At 45.9% G+C, this 15,848-nt stretch overlaps 1 protein-coding gene across 5 annotated transcripts in view; it reads right to left on the bottom strand.

The window, feature by feature from the left end:
• Positions 1-15,848, bottom strand: part of CCS (copper chaperone for superoxide dismutase) — a 277,092-nt gene that overhangs the window by 216,733 nt on the left and 44,511 nt on the right. For all 5 annotated transcript variants that reach the window (XM_073605142.1, XM_073605141.1, XM_073605139.1 and 2 more), the window contains one exon: positions 11,700-11,877. In XM_073605142.1, the coding sequence (XP_073461243.1) occupies positions 11,700-11,877 (178 nt within the window). The remainder of the gene's footprint in view (positions 1-11,699; positions 11,878-15,848) is intronic.

Below are 15,848 nucleotides of genomic sequence, written 5' to 3'. Positions count from 1 at the left end.
TTGATGTGCCTGAGACACAGCTTGCAGATAGCAACAGTGCGATCTGTTGCAGATGTGCTGAAAAAGGCCCAGACAGCTGAGCTTTGGGGAGTTGGCCGGGAGATAACAGCTGCAGAACGTGATGGAATAGGGTGGCTGCTCTCTACTCTTTCTTGATGCCGACCTCCTTGGGGTTGTGCCGCCTCACCTTCAGTTTCCTCCTCTGCTCTATCTGGCACCCAAGTCGCATCAGTGACCTCATCATCATCATCTCCATCTTCATCATTACCACTGGAGACAACTTGGCAATACGCTGCGGCTTGGGGAACATGAATGCCGATTTGTCTACCAGTGTTCCTCCCTCTCTCTAGGCTCATGTTCCTGTCATCCTCAACCTCAGAACCAGCATCTGAATCCAGTAATGGCTGGGCATCATCAAGAAGCAAATGGCTAATGCTGTGGTTGAATAACTCAGCCGACTCCTCAATGGCTGATGTTAGGGCTATGGCAGGAATAGATGTGGACAAGGAGGCAGGTTTATCCACTCTGGTAACTTCAGGGGACTGCACACTTGTCTCTGCTTGTGTGACAGAGGATGAGGAAGGTTTAGTAAGTCAGTCCACCACCTCCCCTGCATGCTGTGGCTGGATAGCACGGGCAAACTCACTAAACAGGGGAAATGATGCCCTGCCTGACTGACCACCACATCCACCTTTGCCTGTGGACACATTTGTTGCTGGCCCCCTTACAGCGCCATGGGAACGTCTGCCTCACCTTGTTGTTCTCCCAGACATTATTGGGAGGGAGGGGGCGGTGCTTATAAGCAAATGTAAAGGAGAAGTTGAAATCTGTACGTAGATGCACTTTAATCAATGTAAAGTGGTGTTTGGTGCCCTTTAATTTGAGTACTCACACTACACAGACACACTCCACGGATACAATATAATATACTGCAATATAATGCGCCAAATGTACAGTGATGCAACGAACTATATGGCGTTAAACTGGCAGTAACGCATGCAAAACTATATGGCGTTAAACTGGCAGTAACGCACGCAATACGATATGACGTTAAACTTGTAGTAATGCACACAGAACTTTTTGGCATTAACCACTTGCTTACAGGGCACTTAAACCCCCCTCCTATGCAGACCAATTTTCAGCTTTCAGCGCTGATGCACTTTCAATGACAATTGCACGATCATACAATACTGTACCCAAATGAAATTTTTATAATTTTTTCCCCACAAATAGAGCTTTCTTTTGGTGGTATTTGATCACCTCTGCGGTTTTTATTTTTTGTAAAAAAAATTTTAAAATACCGAATTTAAAAAAAAAAAATTTAATTTTTTTTTTATATTTTGTTATAAAATTTTAAAAAGGGTAATTTTTCTCCTTCATTGATGTACGCTGATGAGGCGGCACCAATGGGCACTGATAGGTGGCAGTGATGGGTGGTAATAATGGGCACAGATCTGGTACATTGATCTGCAACACTGCTAGGTGGCACTGATTGGCACCACTGGTTGGCATTGTTAGGTGGCAATGGTGAGCATTGATAGGTGGCACTTGTAGGCATTGATAGGTGGCACTCATGGGCATTAATACGCACTTTGCCGTTCTGAGCTGACATAATGGTACGTCACTCAGAATGAGAGGCCATGCAGCAGCACAATCCTCTGAAGGCTGTGATCACTGCCAAGCACAGATCGGAATATGGGAACTGTGGGCCCTCCCGATCACATGATGGCACTGGTGGGCACTGTGATCTGGCAATGTCAGGTGCACTGGCAGGGGGTACTGGTGGCACAACTGAGGCACAATTGAGGCATTATTGCCTCCTCCTCTTCGGGACCGATGTCCCTTGCTGGTGAGCCGGTGATCAGTATTTTTTTCTCCTCGCACTGTCAGCGCAAGGAGAAAAAAAAACGATCACAGAGCTTTTGTTTTGATCATGTGATCAGCTGTCATTGGCTGACAACTGATCACATGGTAAGGGGCCGGGACCAGCCCCTTACTTGGATCGGTGATCACCCGAGTCTCAGTGACTCGGTGATCACAGCGCGCTCCACGCGCGCCCTGTAGGGAATTCAGGTCCGCACTGAAGCCATCATTCGGCTATAGCGCGGATATCAAGTGGTTAAACTGGCAGTAACACACGCAAAACTATATGGCGTTAAACTGGCAGTAAACGCATGCAATACGATATGGCGTCAAACTGGCAGTAACGCAATCAAATAGACAGTGTTTAACCATCACTACACTGAAGCTATCTGAACTGTCCCTACTCTAGCTACATACTAATGTCAAGATTACTGACACGGTCTCACTACACTACACTGAAACTATCTGAGTTGTCCCTACTCTAGCTGCACACTATGAAAAGCTGAATGATGGTCCTCCTCACTACACTCACACTATCCCTAGACTGACACTAAACTAATATTCTACACTGACAATTGAAGCAAAATAGTACAGTATAGCACACTAATAGCACTTAACAGAGCCCTGTTCTATCTCTCTCCACACCAAAATCACACTGAAAATGGCTGCCATTGAAAGAATACTTTTATACTGTGGAGCGGGAATGAGCCATGATTGGATAAAGTCATGATGACAGTGTCCAATCATGATTTTGACAGTGCTCTGAGCCCTGATTGGCTGAAGCTTTCACTGCTTCAGCCAATCAGGGCTTGCAATGCACTGTTCAATGCCACAATGCATTGTGGTCAGTTCGGGGGGCCGAACAAACGGTTGAACGACCCGTTTGTTCGGCTGTTCTCCGAACGTCCAAACAACGAAAGTTCGGCCCGAACTAAGGCTTGGGCCGAACCATTCGCCCATCCCCAGCCGAGACCTGGCCTTTGAAAGTACTCAAGGCCAGCTTAATTTCTAACCCCATCTACAGAAAGTCAAGGATTCTACCTATGACATACTTCCTGGGGTGCCAACCCCTGGATTGATCCCAGGAGACATATGCCTTCCAGACTTTATAATATGTAATTCTGGAGGCCGGCTTCCTTGCATTAACCAAGGTAGATAACCACTGAACTTGACAGCCCATGCTTCTTCAGAATGTGGGTCTCAATAGCCAAACCGTTAAATTTAGCATTTGTAAGGTAGGATGGAATACCGGACCTTGCAAGAGAAGGTCTGGATGTGGTAGTAGGGTCCATGGGACCCCTACCGCCATCCTTATGATCTCTGCATACCAAGATCTCCTGGGCCATGCTGGGGGCCACAAGAATCACCGACTTCCCTTCCTGCTTGATCCTGTGTAGAAGTCGTGCACACAGGCAGAATAGGAGGGAATGCATAAATCAGTGAAAACTGATTCCATGGGAACACCAAGGCATCTGTTCCGCATGCTAGCGGATCCTTTGTACTTGACACAAAGTTGTTGATTTCTTTGTTGAACCTGGACGCAAACAGATCTACGTCTGAGATCCCCCATCTTTGACATATTGACAGGAAGATATCGGGGTGAAGGAACCATTCTCCTGGGAACTGCTGGCGACTTAGGTAGTCCACCTGCCAATTTTCTATTCCTAGCATGAAAACTGCCGATAGACAAAGTACATTGTTTTCTGCCCAAGATAGGATATGATTCACCTCTCTCTGGGCCGCACAAATTCTTGTGCCCCCTTGGTGATTGATATAGGCCATTGCTGTGGCATTGTCGGATTGGATCCTGACAGGACAATTCCGTAAACTGAAAGTCCAGGCCCTCAGAGTCAAGTGCTCTGCCCGAAGCTCTAGAATGTTAATGGGCAAGGTAATTTCTGATCTGGACCACTTCTCTTGGACAGTTGCCTCTTCCAGGACTGGTCTCCAACCTAAAAAAGGTTGGCATATGTTGTTACCACTACCAAGGTAACTGTGGGAAGGATTTTCTCCTTTGCAGATTTTTGGTTATTAACCATAAACTGAGGCTCCGGCACACCTTTGGAGTCAGACACATTGTGAAATCTAAAACTCTGACCTTCTTGTTCCAAGCCGATAGGATACTGTTTTACAGAAGCCTCAAATGAAACTGAGCATAAGGAATGGCCTCGAATGAAGCCACCATCTTTCCCAACAACCTCATGGAAAGCTGAATAGAAGGATTCTTCTTTGCTTCGACCACCTGAATCAGTCCCTTTATGGCGCTGATCTTTGCCTGGGGCAAGAATACACTTTTCTGGGTGTATCTATGATCAGACCCAAGTATTCTAGTCTCCTTCATGGTTTTAAGGAAGATTTCTCTAGGTTGAAAATCCAACCTAGGTATTCCAGGTAGTTCAATGTGGGGACCATACTCTGGTCTAAGCAGGCTACCAACTGGTCTATCAAGAGTAGATCGTCTAGGTAAACTATAATCGTTATACCTTGGGCCCTTAATCTGGCTAGAAGAGGGCCCAGAAACTTTGTAAACACTCAAGGTGCAGTAGCAAGACCGAAAAGCAGAGCTACAAACTGAAAATGAAGATTTTCTACCTTAAAAAGTAGATATTACTGGTGAGCTGGAAAATAGGCACATGGAGGTATGCATCCTTGATGTTGATTGATGCCAGAAGTTCTCCTCCTTGTAGGATGGAGACAACTGATTGGATTGACTCCATATGACAAAAGAGCGGATATTGAGATCCAGAATGGGTTTGACATCTCCATTCAGTTTTGGCACCGTGAAAAAGGTTTGAACAAAACCCCAACCCCTGCTCTTTCATGGGGACCACCATGATCAGTTTTTGCCAAAAGATGGTCCAATGCTTGAAAGAAAGACTTCTTTTTCTTTGGATCCTTAGTAACGTTTGATCCTAGAAAACGAGGAGACGGGAACTAGTGGAACTCCAGTTTGTACCTTGCAGCTATTGAGGAAGTCCCCCATCTATCTCGACACTCTTCCTGCCAGACCCTTGAGAACTGCAGAAGTATTCCCCCTATTCGAGCGAGCAGGGGTGCCTCCCCATAAGGAGGCTTTAGTATTTTATAGGTTTCCTCCCCCAAGACTTCTTTTGTCCTTGGGGTTGACCCTGAGGATTACCTCTTGAACTTGACGGCGGAGGCCGTCGTGACTGCCTGGAGGCTGATGCCCCTGGCACTGGAGAAGGAGCTTGTTAAAATGAAATATGTTTACTCCTTTTCTTAAATGACAAAGGTGCACTTTTTCCACTAGAAATTCTTTGGATGCATTACCCAAATCATCCCCAAACAGCCGTTTCACTGCAAAAAGGATGACTAGCCAGGAGCTTCTTGCGTGGTGCTTCGGCTGACCAATTTTTCATCCATAGTATTCTATACATATGAACCAGCCCAAGCGAAAGGCGCGAGGCCTGAAGGATAAAATCTCTCAAAGCGACTATTGCAAACATAAAGCTGCTAGTACCTTGCCAGATCCTGGACCTGCTGAACAGGATAACCTTGAGCACCTGTTTAAACTGGTCTCTCAAGGATTGACATATACCAATTACTGTCAGCGCAGGCTGAGACACTCAACCTGCCAGAGAAAAAAGTGTTTTTAATAGGAATTCCAATTTTTTATCCGTTGGATCCCTAAGCATTTGAGCATTGTCTGACGGACAAGTCAAACTTTTATTCACAGAGGATATAGCAGCGTCAATTGCTGGTATCCCCACCTTTAGTAAATGTTTTCCTCCATAGGATAAAATGTGAAAAACTTTCTAGGAGGGAAAAAATGCTTATCTGGGTGATCCCACTCAGAATACATAAGCTTTTCCAGCAATGAATGGACAGGAAAAGCATGCACAGCTTGATAAGGCTTTAGCAAACCCAAACACTCAGTTAAGGGTAGCATAAATGTGGAGCGGACCATTCAGTAAGAAATTGCACCATCAATCTTTCAGGTTGTAAAGCTGATCCCCCTGCATTTGACCCATCAGAAGAGGAGTCATCAGCCTCACCATGGTCCCCTGAGGGAAATTCATCTTCTTCCGCCCCCAGTTCCTCAGTTTGAGGGTCCTGGGTAATGGAAGGGAACCTGTCGAATTCTGTCCCACTCTGGGAATGCGATTAAAGGCGCTAACCTATTTTCCAATCCTATCATGGCTGAGGAAAAAAACCTTTTTAGTAATATAGACAGGGGCTGCAGTGTTGAAAACAGTTGCAAACATTTCATGGCCCTGATGCTCATTCTGACCAGCCACCCCCTCTCAGGGGAGGATGCCATTGTAGAGATGAGAAGGCTTTCCAGAGCTTGAGGGAGACCCTTTTTAGCCCTTTTTTTGGGGGTGTTTCAACCCCCCCCTTCTGACCATAGCCCGATGCACAAATGCAGAGGTACTACCAGAAGAAATCGCATCCACTGCTTGAGCAATAGTACAGCAACTGCCGCTGCTATTAATGCTCAACCTGATGCTTTTAGTAAATGTGCCAAGGAAATGCCTGTCACCAACACTTACATGCCCCTTTTTGCTCTTGTGTCCCTCCGACAGCTGCAACAGCCAATCTTTACTCTTGACTAGGGATGAGCTTCGAGTTCGAGTCGAACTCATGTTCGACTCGAACATTGGCTGTTCGCAAGTTCACCGAACAGCGAACAATTTGGGGTGTTCGCGGCAAATTCAAATGCCGCGGAACACCCTTTAAAAGTCTATGGGAGAAATCAAAAGTGCTAATTTTAAAGGCTAATATGCAAGTTATTGTCATAAAAAGTGTTTGGGGACCTGGGTCCTGCCCCAGGGGACATGGATCAATGCAAAAAAAAGTTTTAAAAACGGCCGTTTTTTCAGGAGCAGTGATTTTAATAATACTTAAAGTCAATCAATAAAAGTGTAATATCCCTTTAAATTTCGTACCTGGGGGGTGTCTATAGTGTGCCTGTAAAGGGGCGCATGTTTCCTGTGTTTAGAACAGTCTGACAGCAAAATGACATTTTGAAGGAAAAAACTCATTTAAAACTACCCGCGGCTATTGCATTGCCGACAATACACATAGAAGTTCATTGATAAAAACGGCATGGGAATTCCCCAAAGGGGAACCCCGAACCAAAATTAAAAAAAAAAAATGACGTGGGGGTCCCCCTAAATTCCATACCAGGCCCTTCAGGTCTGGTATGGATATTAAGGGGAACCCCGGCCAAAATTAAAAAAAAAAAAATGACGTGGGGTTCCCCCTAAATTCCATACCAGACCCTTCAGGTCTGGTATGGATTTTAAGGGGAACCCCGCGCCAAAAAAAAAAAAAAAAACGGCGTGGGGTCCCCCCAAAAATCCATACCAGACCCTTATCCGAGCACGCAACCTGGCAGGCCGCAGGAAAAGAGGGGGGGACAAGAGTGCGGCCCCCCCTCCCTCCTGAACCGTACCAGGCCACATGCCCTCAACATTGGGAGGGTGCTTTGGGGTAGCCCCCCAAAACACCTTGTCCCCATGTTGATGAGGACAAGGGCCTCATCCCCACAACCCTGGCCGGTGGTTGTGGGGGTCTGCGGGCGGGGGGCTTATCGGAATCTGGAAGCCCCCTTTAACAAGGTGACCCCCAGATCCCGGCCCCCCCCTGTGTGAAATGGTAAGGGGGTACATAAGTACCCCTACCATTTCACGAAAAAAGTGTCAAAAATGTTAAAAATGAAAAGAGACAGTTTTTGACAATTCCTTTATTTAAATGCTTCTTCTTTCTTCTATCTTGCTTCATCTTCTGGTTCTTCTGGCTCTTCTGGTTCTTCTGGTTCTTCCTCCGGCGTTCTCGTCCAGCATCTCCTCCGCGGCGTCTTCTGTCTTCTTCTCCTCGGGCCGCTCCGCACCCATGGCATGGGGGGGAGGCTCCCGCTCTTCTCTTCTTCTCTTCTTCTTTTCTTCTTTTCTTCTTTTCTTCTCTTCTTCTCTTCTTCTCTTCTTCTTCATTTTCTTCTCCGGGCCGCTCCGCAATCCATGCTGACATGGAGGGAGGCTCCCGCTGTGTGACGGCGCTCCTCGTCTGACAGTTCTTAAATAACGGGGGGGCGGGGCCACCCGGTGACCCCGCCCCCCTCTGACGCACGGTGACTTGACGGGACTTCCCTGTGGCATTCCCCGTGACTTCACAGGGAAGTCCCGTCAAGTCACCGTGCGTCAGAGGGGGCGGGGTCACCGGGTGGCCCCGCCCCCCCGTTATTTAAGAACTGTCAGACGAGGAGCGCCGTCACACAGCGGGAGCCTCCCTCCATGTCAGCATGGATTGCGGAGCGGCCCGGAGAAGAAAATGAAGAAGAAGAGAAGAAAAGAAGAAAAGAAGAAGAGAAGAAGAGAAGAGCGGGAGCCTCCCCCCCATGCCATGGGTGCGGAGCGGCCCGAGGAGAAGAAGACAGAAGACGCCGCGGAGGAGATGCTGGACGAGAACGCCGGAGGAAGAACCAGAAGAACCAGAAGAGCCAGAAGAACCAGAAGATGAAGCAAGATAGAAGAAAGAAGAAGCATTTAAATAAAGGAATTGTCAAAAACTGTCTCTTGTCATTTTTAACATTTTTGACACTTTTTTCGTGAAATGGTAGGGGTACTTATCTACCCCCTTACCATTTCACACAGGGGGGGGGCCGGGATCTGGGGGTCACCTTGTTTAAGGGGGCTTCCAGATTCCGATAAGCCCCCCGCCCGAAGACCCCCACAACCACCGGCCAGGGTTGTGGGGATGAGGCCCTTGTCCTCATCAACATGGGGACAAGGTGTTTTGGGGGGCTACCCCAAAGCACCCTCCCAATGTTGAGGGCATGTGGCCTGGTACGGTTCAGGAGGGAGGGGGGGCCGCACTCTCGCCCCCCCCTCTTTTCCTGCGGCCTGCCAGGTTGCGTGCTCGGATAAGGGTCTGGTATGGATTTTTGGGGGGACCCCACGCCGTTTTTTTTTTTTTTTTTGGCGCGGGGTTCCCCTTAAAATCCATACCAGACCTGAAGGGTCTGGTATGGAATTTAGGGGGAACCCCACGTCATTTTTTTTTTTAAATTTTGGCCGGGGTTCCCCTTAATATCCATACCAGACCTGAAGGGCCTGGTATGGAATTTAGGGGGACCCCCACGTCATTTTTTTTTTTTAATTTTGGTTCGGGGTTCCCCTTTGGGGAGTTCCCATGCCGTTTTTATCAATGAACTTCTATGTGTATTGTCGGCAATGCAATAGCCGCGGGTAGTTTTAAATGAGTTTTTTCCTTCAAAATGTCATTTTGCTGTCAGACTGTTCTAAACACAGGAAACATGCGCCCCTTTACAGGCACACTATAGACACCCCCCAGGTACGAAATTTAAAGGGATATTACACTTTTATTGTTTGACTTTAAGCATTATTAAAATCACTGCTCCTGAAAAAACGGCCGTTTTTAAAACTTTTTTTTGCATTGATCCATGTCCCCTGGGGCAGGACCCAGGTCCCCAAACACTTTTTATGACAATAACTTGCATATAAGCCTTGAAAATTAGCACTTTTGATTATTCATGTTCGTGTCCCATAGACTTTAACGGTGTTCGCATGTTCGAACGAACTTTTTTCCTGTTCGCATGTTCTGGTGCGAACCGAACAGGGGGGTGTTCGGCTCATCCCTACTCTTGACCAACACCTTAGACACTGGCGAAAAAACTGAGGTACTCCCACCAGTGGGAGGGGTTATATAGGGAGTGCACTTTTTAATTTAGGGCGTGCCAGTGTCCATCACCTGAAGGTGGCCTATAACCACATAGTAACTACTATGGCTCTGTGTCCCATGAGGTATGATAAGAAAATGGAGCTTTTAAAACCTACTCCTGCGCTGGGCGTTGCCGCATGCCAACGCCATGCTAAGCCCTGCCCCCTCCATCACATTGCGCCCCCTCCTTTTAAATAGAGTTGTGGATCGGTGTGTGTGGGGGGGGGGGAATGGCGAGGAGGAGTTCCAACCGCAGTCCAGGGGCAGTAAAAAAACAGACCGTTCTGGCTGTTCTGGGGGAGCGCTTTTTTCCAGGTGGGGGGTGTTTTTTGTAAGAAAATCCCCCCAATCTTACCGGAGCTCAGGGGCTGCTTGCTGGAGGAATCTGCAGCTTCTACTGAAACAGCGTGACACAACGTAGGAAAGCATGACAAGGTACGTGCTTTATACAGCCCCCAGTGGTGACTTTTAGGCATGACAACATTTACTTTTTTAAAGGAGACTATTCATGAGAAACTTTAAAAAACTTCTTAGAAATCTCCACTTACCTTTCCTGCCGCAGGGTTTTCTGTGGTAAAACCAACAGACCCAATCTTCACCCCTCACGGTGGGTTCTGTTAAAAAACCTTTAGGGACCAGGGACCCTTTTAAATCGGGTGATCCACACTCCTGGACCCGTAAAACACCCCGCCAGAAAAAACTTAAGGCTGAAAAAACCAAAAGCCCTGGATTCCGGGGTCTAGCTCTCTAGAAAGAGAAGCGTTACAGGCTAAACCTCGTTTCTTCCAGCACGAGGCACGGATACCATTCAATTCGGAATGGATCCGATTGCATAGCTAGCCCCAGCAAGGATTGCTCCAGTGGAGCTCAGCACAGCACATCTTTACTCGTGACCAACACCTTAGACACGGGCGAAAAAACTAAGGTACTCCCAATAGTGGGAGGGGTTATATAGGGAGGCAACTTCCTGTTTAGGGTGTGCCAGTGTCCATCACCTGAAAGTGGCCTATAACCCACATACTAATTACTATGGCTCTGTGTCCCGTGATGTACGATTAAGAAAAATGAGCCGTTCAAAAAACATATTATGCCTCATAGAAGAGACGTTGGGGTGTTTACATTCCAAATGGAATCATTTTTCGGGCAATTCCACTGTCCTGTGGCTCCAGGGCCTTCATAAATGTAATAGGTCGTTAGGAAATTAGATGTGTGATTTATGCTCCTAGAACCCCTGATGGTGCTCCCTCCATGTTGGACCTCTCTGTGTGGCCAGGCTGTGAAAAAGTCACACACATGTGGTATCGTCATACACGGGAGGAGAAGCAGAATGTATTTTGGGGTGTAATTGGAAGTCTGCATATGGTGTGTGTGAGAAATAACTTATGACAAGAATTGTGGGAAAAAATTACAACTTCAAAAAACTCACCATGTCAAATACCTTTGACTGTCTACTTTTCAAAAAGGGGTCATTTGGGGGGTATTTGTACTTTCCTGGCATTTCAGGGCCTCAAGAAATGAGATAGGCCGTCAGTGCATCAGGTGTGATAAATTTTCAATGACTTGCACCATAGCTTGTAGACTCTATAACTTTCACGGAGACCAAATAATATCCACTATTTGGGGTTATTTTTACCAAACAGATGTATCAGTATAAATTTTGGCCCAAATTTAAGAACAAAAATGAATTCTTTGCAAAATGTTATCATAGAAAACTAAAATAAGTGGGGTTTTTTTCAACATTTTCGCTCTTTTTTCACTTATGTCGCAAAAAAATAAAAAAACCCAGTGGTGATTAAATACCACCAAAAGAAAGCTCTATTTGTATGAAAAAAATTATAAAACTTTTGTTTGGGTACAGTGTTGCATGACTGAGTAATTGGCATTCAAAGTGTGAGAGTGCTGAAAGCTAAAAAACACATTTTTGACAAAAAAGACCCCAATTCCTAATTATCACATCCCCCTGAGGAGCCCCCCACCAGGGCACCCCAGAAGAGGAGGATCGGAGCCGCTCTGTACAAAACCCTTGCACAGAGCAGGTGAGTATGACATGTTACTTAAAAAAAAAAGACCCCAGTTCCTAATTATCACATACCCCTGAGGAGCCCCCCCCCCCCCCCCCAAAAAAAAAATACCTTTTGCAGCCTGCAGAATTATCCCCAAATTCATGAATATGAAGTCCATGGAGGCCAGGACTCAGGCCATCCACTGTCCCATCAATAACACAGGTGTCCTCAGATACTTGGAGGAAACGAACCACTCCTTGTAAAGATCCTTCTCCTGACATCATTGCCACAGCTGCCCCTAGGTTCTCTGCCAAGAAAGAAATTATGATTATGTAGGAACTTCAGCAGAGCTCAATTTTTCTTTGGAAACTGAATTTAAAAAATACTAATAATTCACAGAAACTTTCTACAAGACACACAAAGGGAATTTTAATTTACCTTCTTTCCCTGAACACAAATAAAGAAGCATAAAGCCCAGCTTCAGCCAAAAGTTAATATTTTGTTTTCAATAGGGTGAGAAAGGATAGTGAATTTCAGGTGAATGGGTCTGTACTGCAACAGTTCTGCTCTGCACGCAGCTGCAGCATAGTGGTGTTGAAATTTTTATTAATGTATGTTGTCAGATGTCCCCCAGTGTCAGTTTTGCTGTAATACGCTCATGTGAGCGTGTTCGCCCATACAGATGTTGGTGGAAGACCATTGACTGCGGAAACCTTCCCGTGGACACAGCAGATCTGTTTGCTCTTTTAAGGATGTTGGTTTATGCCTCACCAAGGGATTGGCCACTCCACGGCGACCGCCTTCAAACTCCTAAGTAAGCAGATCTGCGTACATGGGAAACATAGCATAACCATAATCAAATTATGGCCCACTGAGGCATGATAGAGTATGGCTCGGATCATTGGTAGCAGTGGGAATGTGCACACGATCGTGTTCAGAGCCATGTGCTTGCCACATGGCTCTGCACACGTCACTACTATATTTCTATTTGAATATATACATGTGATGATTGGTTCTTTTGGATGAATACAAGTGTCTGATTGGCTGATTCTGAAGCCACCACCTTCCTTTGTTATCCATGTTTATAGTATAAATAAAAGGAGCCTGGTGATTCTCTGGAGGATTCTGCTAAGCTCAAGGTGATACCAGAATCAGTCTGTGTTACTTTGAGAGATACAAAGTGCGCTTTCCCGGCATTATATGAGAGAGCTGTATTTGTACTTTTAAGCGCAAAGAAATTGTATGCTTATAGGGAGAAGCTTAAAATTTCCCTGACAGTGGTATGGGGATTTCAGGGTTAAAGCAGGCAGTCAGAAGGTAACACATATCCTCCCAGCCCGTTAACCACACTTTGCTCTTCAGAAGGATGGCAAGGGCTGAGGAAGGGACAAAAAAGGGCTGAGGAAGAGTTACAGTAGAACACCTGAATTTTTTTTTGTCTTTGCCTTGCTGTGTCCATGAAAACTGCATCCGTCATTTCTTGAATATATATATATATATATATATATATATATATATATATATGTTTGGACTTTAAAAAAATAGGATTTTTATAACAGCTTACCTGTAAAATCATTTTCTTGGAGTACATCATGGGACACAGAGCCTTAAGTAATTACTTAATGGGTTAAGGGCCACCTTCAGGTGTTGACACTGGTATACCCAATACAGGAAGTTCACTCCCCTATATAACCCCTCATCCTTCCAGGAGTACCTCAGGTTTTGTAGCCAAGCAATATACCTAAACCTCATAAAAGAGGGGCGGGACCTCTGTGTCCCATGATGTACTCCATTTTCTTTATCGTACATCATGGGACACAGAGCCTTAAAAAATTAATGTATGTAGTGCCCTTTCTTCCCTGGAACATGGTTTTGAAAAAAATGATGGCAGGACAATATCTTGGTTCAGGTGAAAACCTGAAACTACTTTTGGCAAAAAGCCTGAGACGAGGGCGTAACACCACTCTGTCCTCATGAATAATCAAATATGGCTCTTTACAAGAAAGAGCAGCCAATTCCGAAACTCTCCTTGCTGAGGATATAGCAACCAAAAATACCAGCTTCCTTGTCAGAAGGACTAAGGGAATATGCTGTATCGGTTCAAATGGCTGTTTTTGTAACATTGACAAAACTAAATTTAAGTCCCAAGGGCTCAAGGGTGATTTAACTGGCGGATTAATCCGCATCACCCCTTGCATAAAACCCCGGGCTAAAAAATGCGTAGCAAGCGGTCTTTGAAATAAAATCGATAAGGCTGAGACTTGACCCTTAATAGTAATCTGGGCCAACTTCATCTCTATGCCTAATTGTAGAAAGGCAAGACTTCTGCCTATGATATATCTCCGAGGGTGCCAACCCTTGGATTCACGCCAGGAAACATAAACCTTCCAAATTCTATAATATATAGTTCTGGAAGCTGGTTTCCTTGCATTATTCAAAGTAGAGATGATAACTGACCCGGAAAGCCCACGTTTCTACAGAATGTAGGTTTCAATAGCCAGGCCGTTAAATTTAGCTTTCGTAAAGTAGGATGGAATATCGGCCCCTGTAAAAGCAGGTCTGGCCTTAGTGGGAGGGGCCACGGACCCTCCACTGTCATCTTTACGATTTCTGCGTACCACGACCTTCTGGGCCATGCTGGTGCTACCAGAATTACCGGCTTTCTTTCCAGATTGATTCTGCAAAGAAATCATGGCAGCAACTGAATAGGGGGGAATGCATAGATCAGTGAGAATTGATCCCACGGGGTTACCAGCGCATCTGTTACGCATGCAAGTGAATCCCTTGTCCTGGACACAAAGTTGACTAACTTAATGTTGAATCTGGACGCTAGAAGAACTACATCCGGAGTCCCCCATCTTTGGCAAACAGCCCGTAAAACTTCAGGGTGAAGAGACCATTCCCCCAGGAATAACTGCTGGCGACTTAAGTAGTCCGCCTGCCAATTCTCTACTCCCGGAATGAAAACTGCCGATAGGCATGGGACATTCTTTTCTGCCAAAGTTAGAATATGGTTCACCTCTCTCTGAGCTAAGAGACTCTTGGTGCCCCCTTGGCGATTGATTAAGGCCACAGCCGTGGCATTGTCGGATTGGATCCTGACAGGACAATTCTTTAACCTGGAGGTCCAGGTTTTCAGAGCCAGACACACTGCCGAATCTCTAGGATCTTGATGGGCAGGGCTCTTTCGGATCTTGACAATTGTCCCTGGACAGTCGTTTTCTCTAGTACTGCTCCCCAGCCTGAGAGGCTAGCATCTGTCGTTACTACTTTCCAGATAATTGGTCTGAAGGATTTTCCTTTCAGCAGATTCTGGGTTAGTAACCACCAACTGAGGCTTTGGGACACTCTTGGAGACAGCCGCATTGGCAAGTTCAAAGCTTGGTTTGTTTTGTTCCAAGCAGACAGGATACTGTTTTGCAACAGTCTCGAACGGAACTGGGCATAGGGGACTGCTTCGAACTAAGCTACCATCTTTCCTAACAACCTCATGCAAAGGCGAATTGGGGGATTTCTTTTTGACCTGACTATCCGCACCAGTTCTCGTACAAAGCTGACCTTTGTTCGAAGGCAAGAACACCTTCTTCTAGGCTGTATCTATAATCAAGCCCAAATACTCCAGCTTTCTTAGCAGTTTTAAGGAAGACTTTTCTAGGTTGAGAATCCAACCAAGACTTTCCAGGTAACTGGTTGTAATGTGTACACTTTGCTCCAAGCGAGCCACTGACTGGTCTATTAACAATAGATCGTCTAGGTATGCCAAGACTGTTATGCCCTGTGCCCTTAGCCTGGCTAGAGGTGGGGCCAGTACTTTTGTGAACACCCGGGGTGCTGTAGCTAGCCCGAAGGGCAAGGCTACAAACTGAAAGCGCTGTTGTTCTACTTCGAATCGCAGAAACCTTTGGTGAGCAGGAAATATAGGGACATGCAGATATGCATCCCTGATATCGATGGACGTTAGAGGTTCTCTTCCTTGTAGGATGGAAACTACTGACCTGATCGACTCCATGCGAAAGGAGCGGATCTTCAGGAACTGATTTAGATTCCTTAGATCTAGAATGGGTCTGACATGCCTATTTGGTTTTGGTATCATAAACAGTTTTGAATAAAACCCCAAACCTTGTTCTTCTGTGGGGATCGGTATGATCACCCCCTGAGCCAATAATCGGTCTAATGCTTGGAACAGAGATTGCTTTTTCCCTGGATCTTTGGGAACCTTTGAGTTTAGAAAAGGAGATGGTGGAAACTCCCGAAATTCTAGTTTGTATCCTAGAGACA

The sequence above is a fragment of the Aquarana catesbeiana genome, linkage group LG11 (assembly GCF_042186555.1).
Source record: "Aquarana catesbeiana isolate 2022-GZ linkage group LG11, ASM4218655v1, whole genome shotgun sequence".
NCBI classification, from domain to species: Eukaryota; Metazoa; Chordata; class Amphibia; order Anura; family Ranidae; genus Aquarana; species Aquarana catesbeiana.
This window is presented reverse-complemented; position numbering and strand designations above follow the sequence as displayed.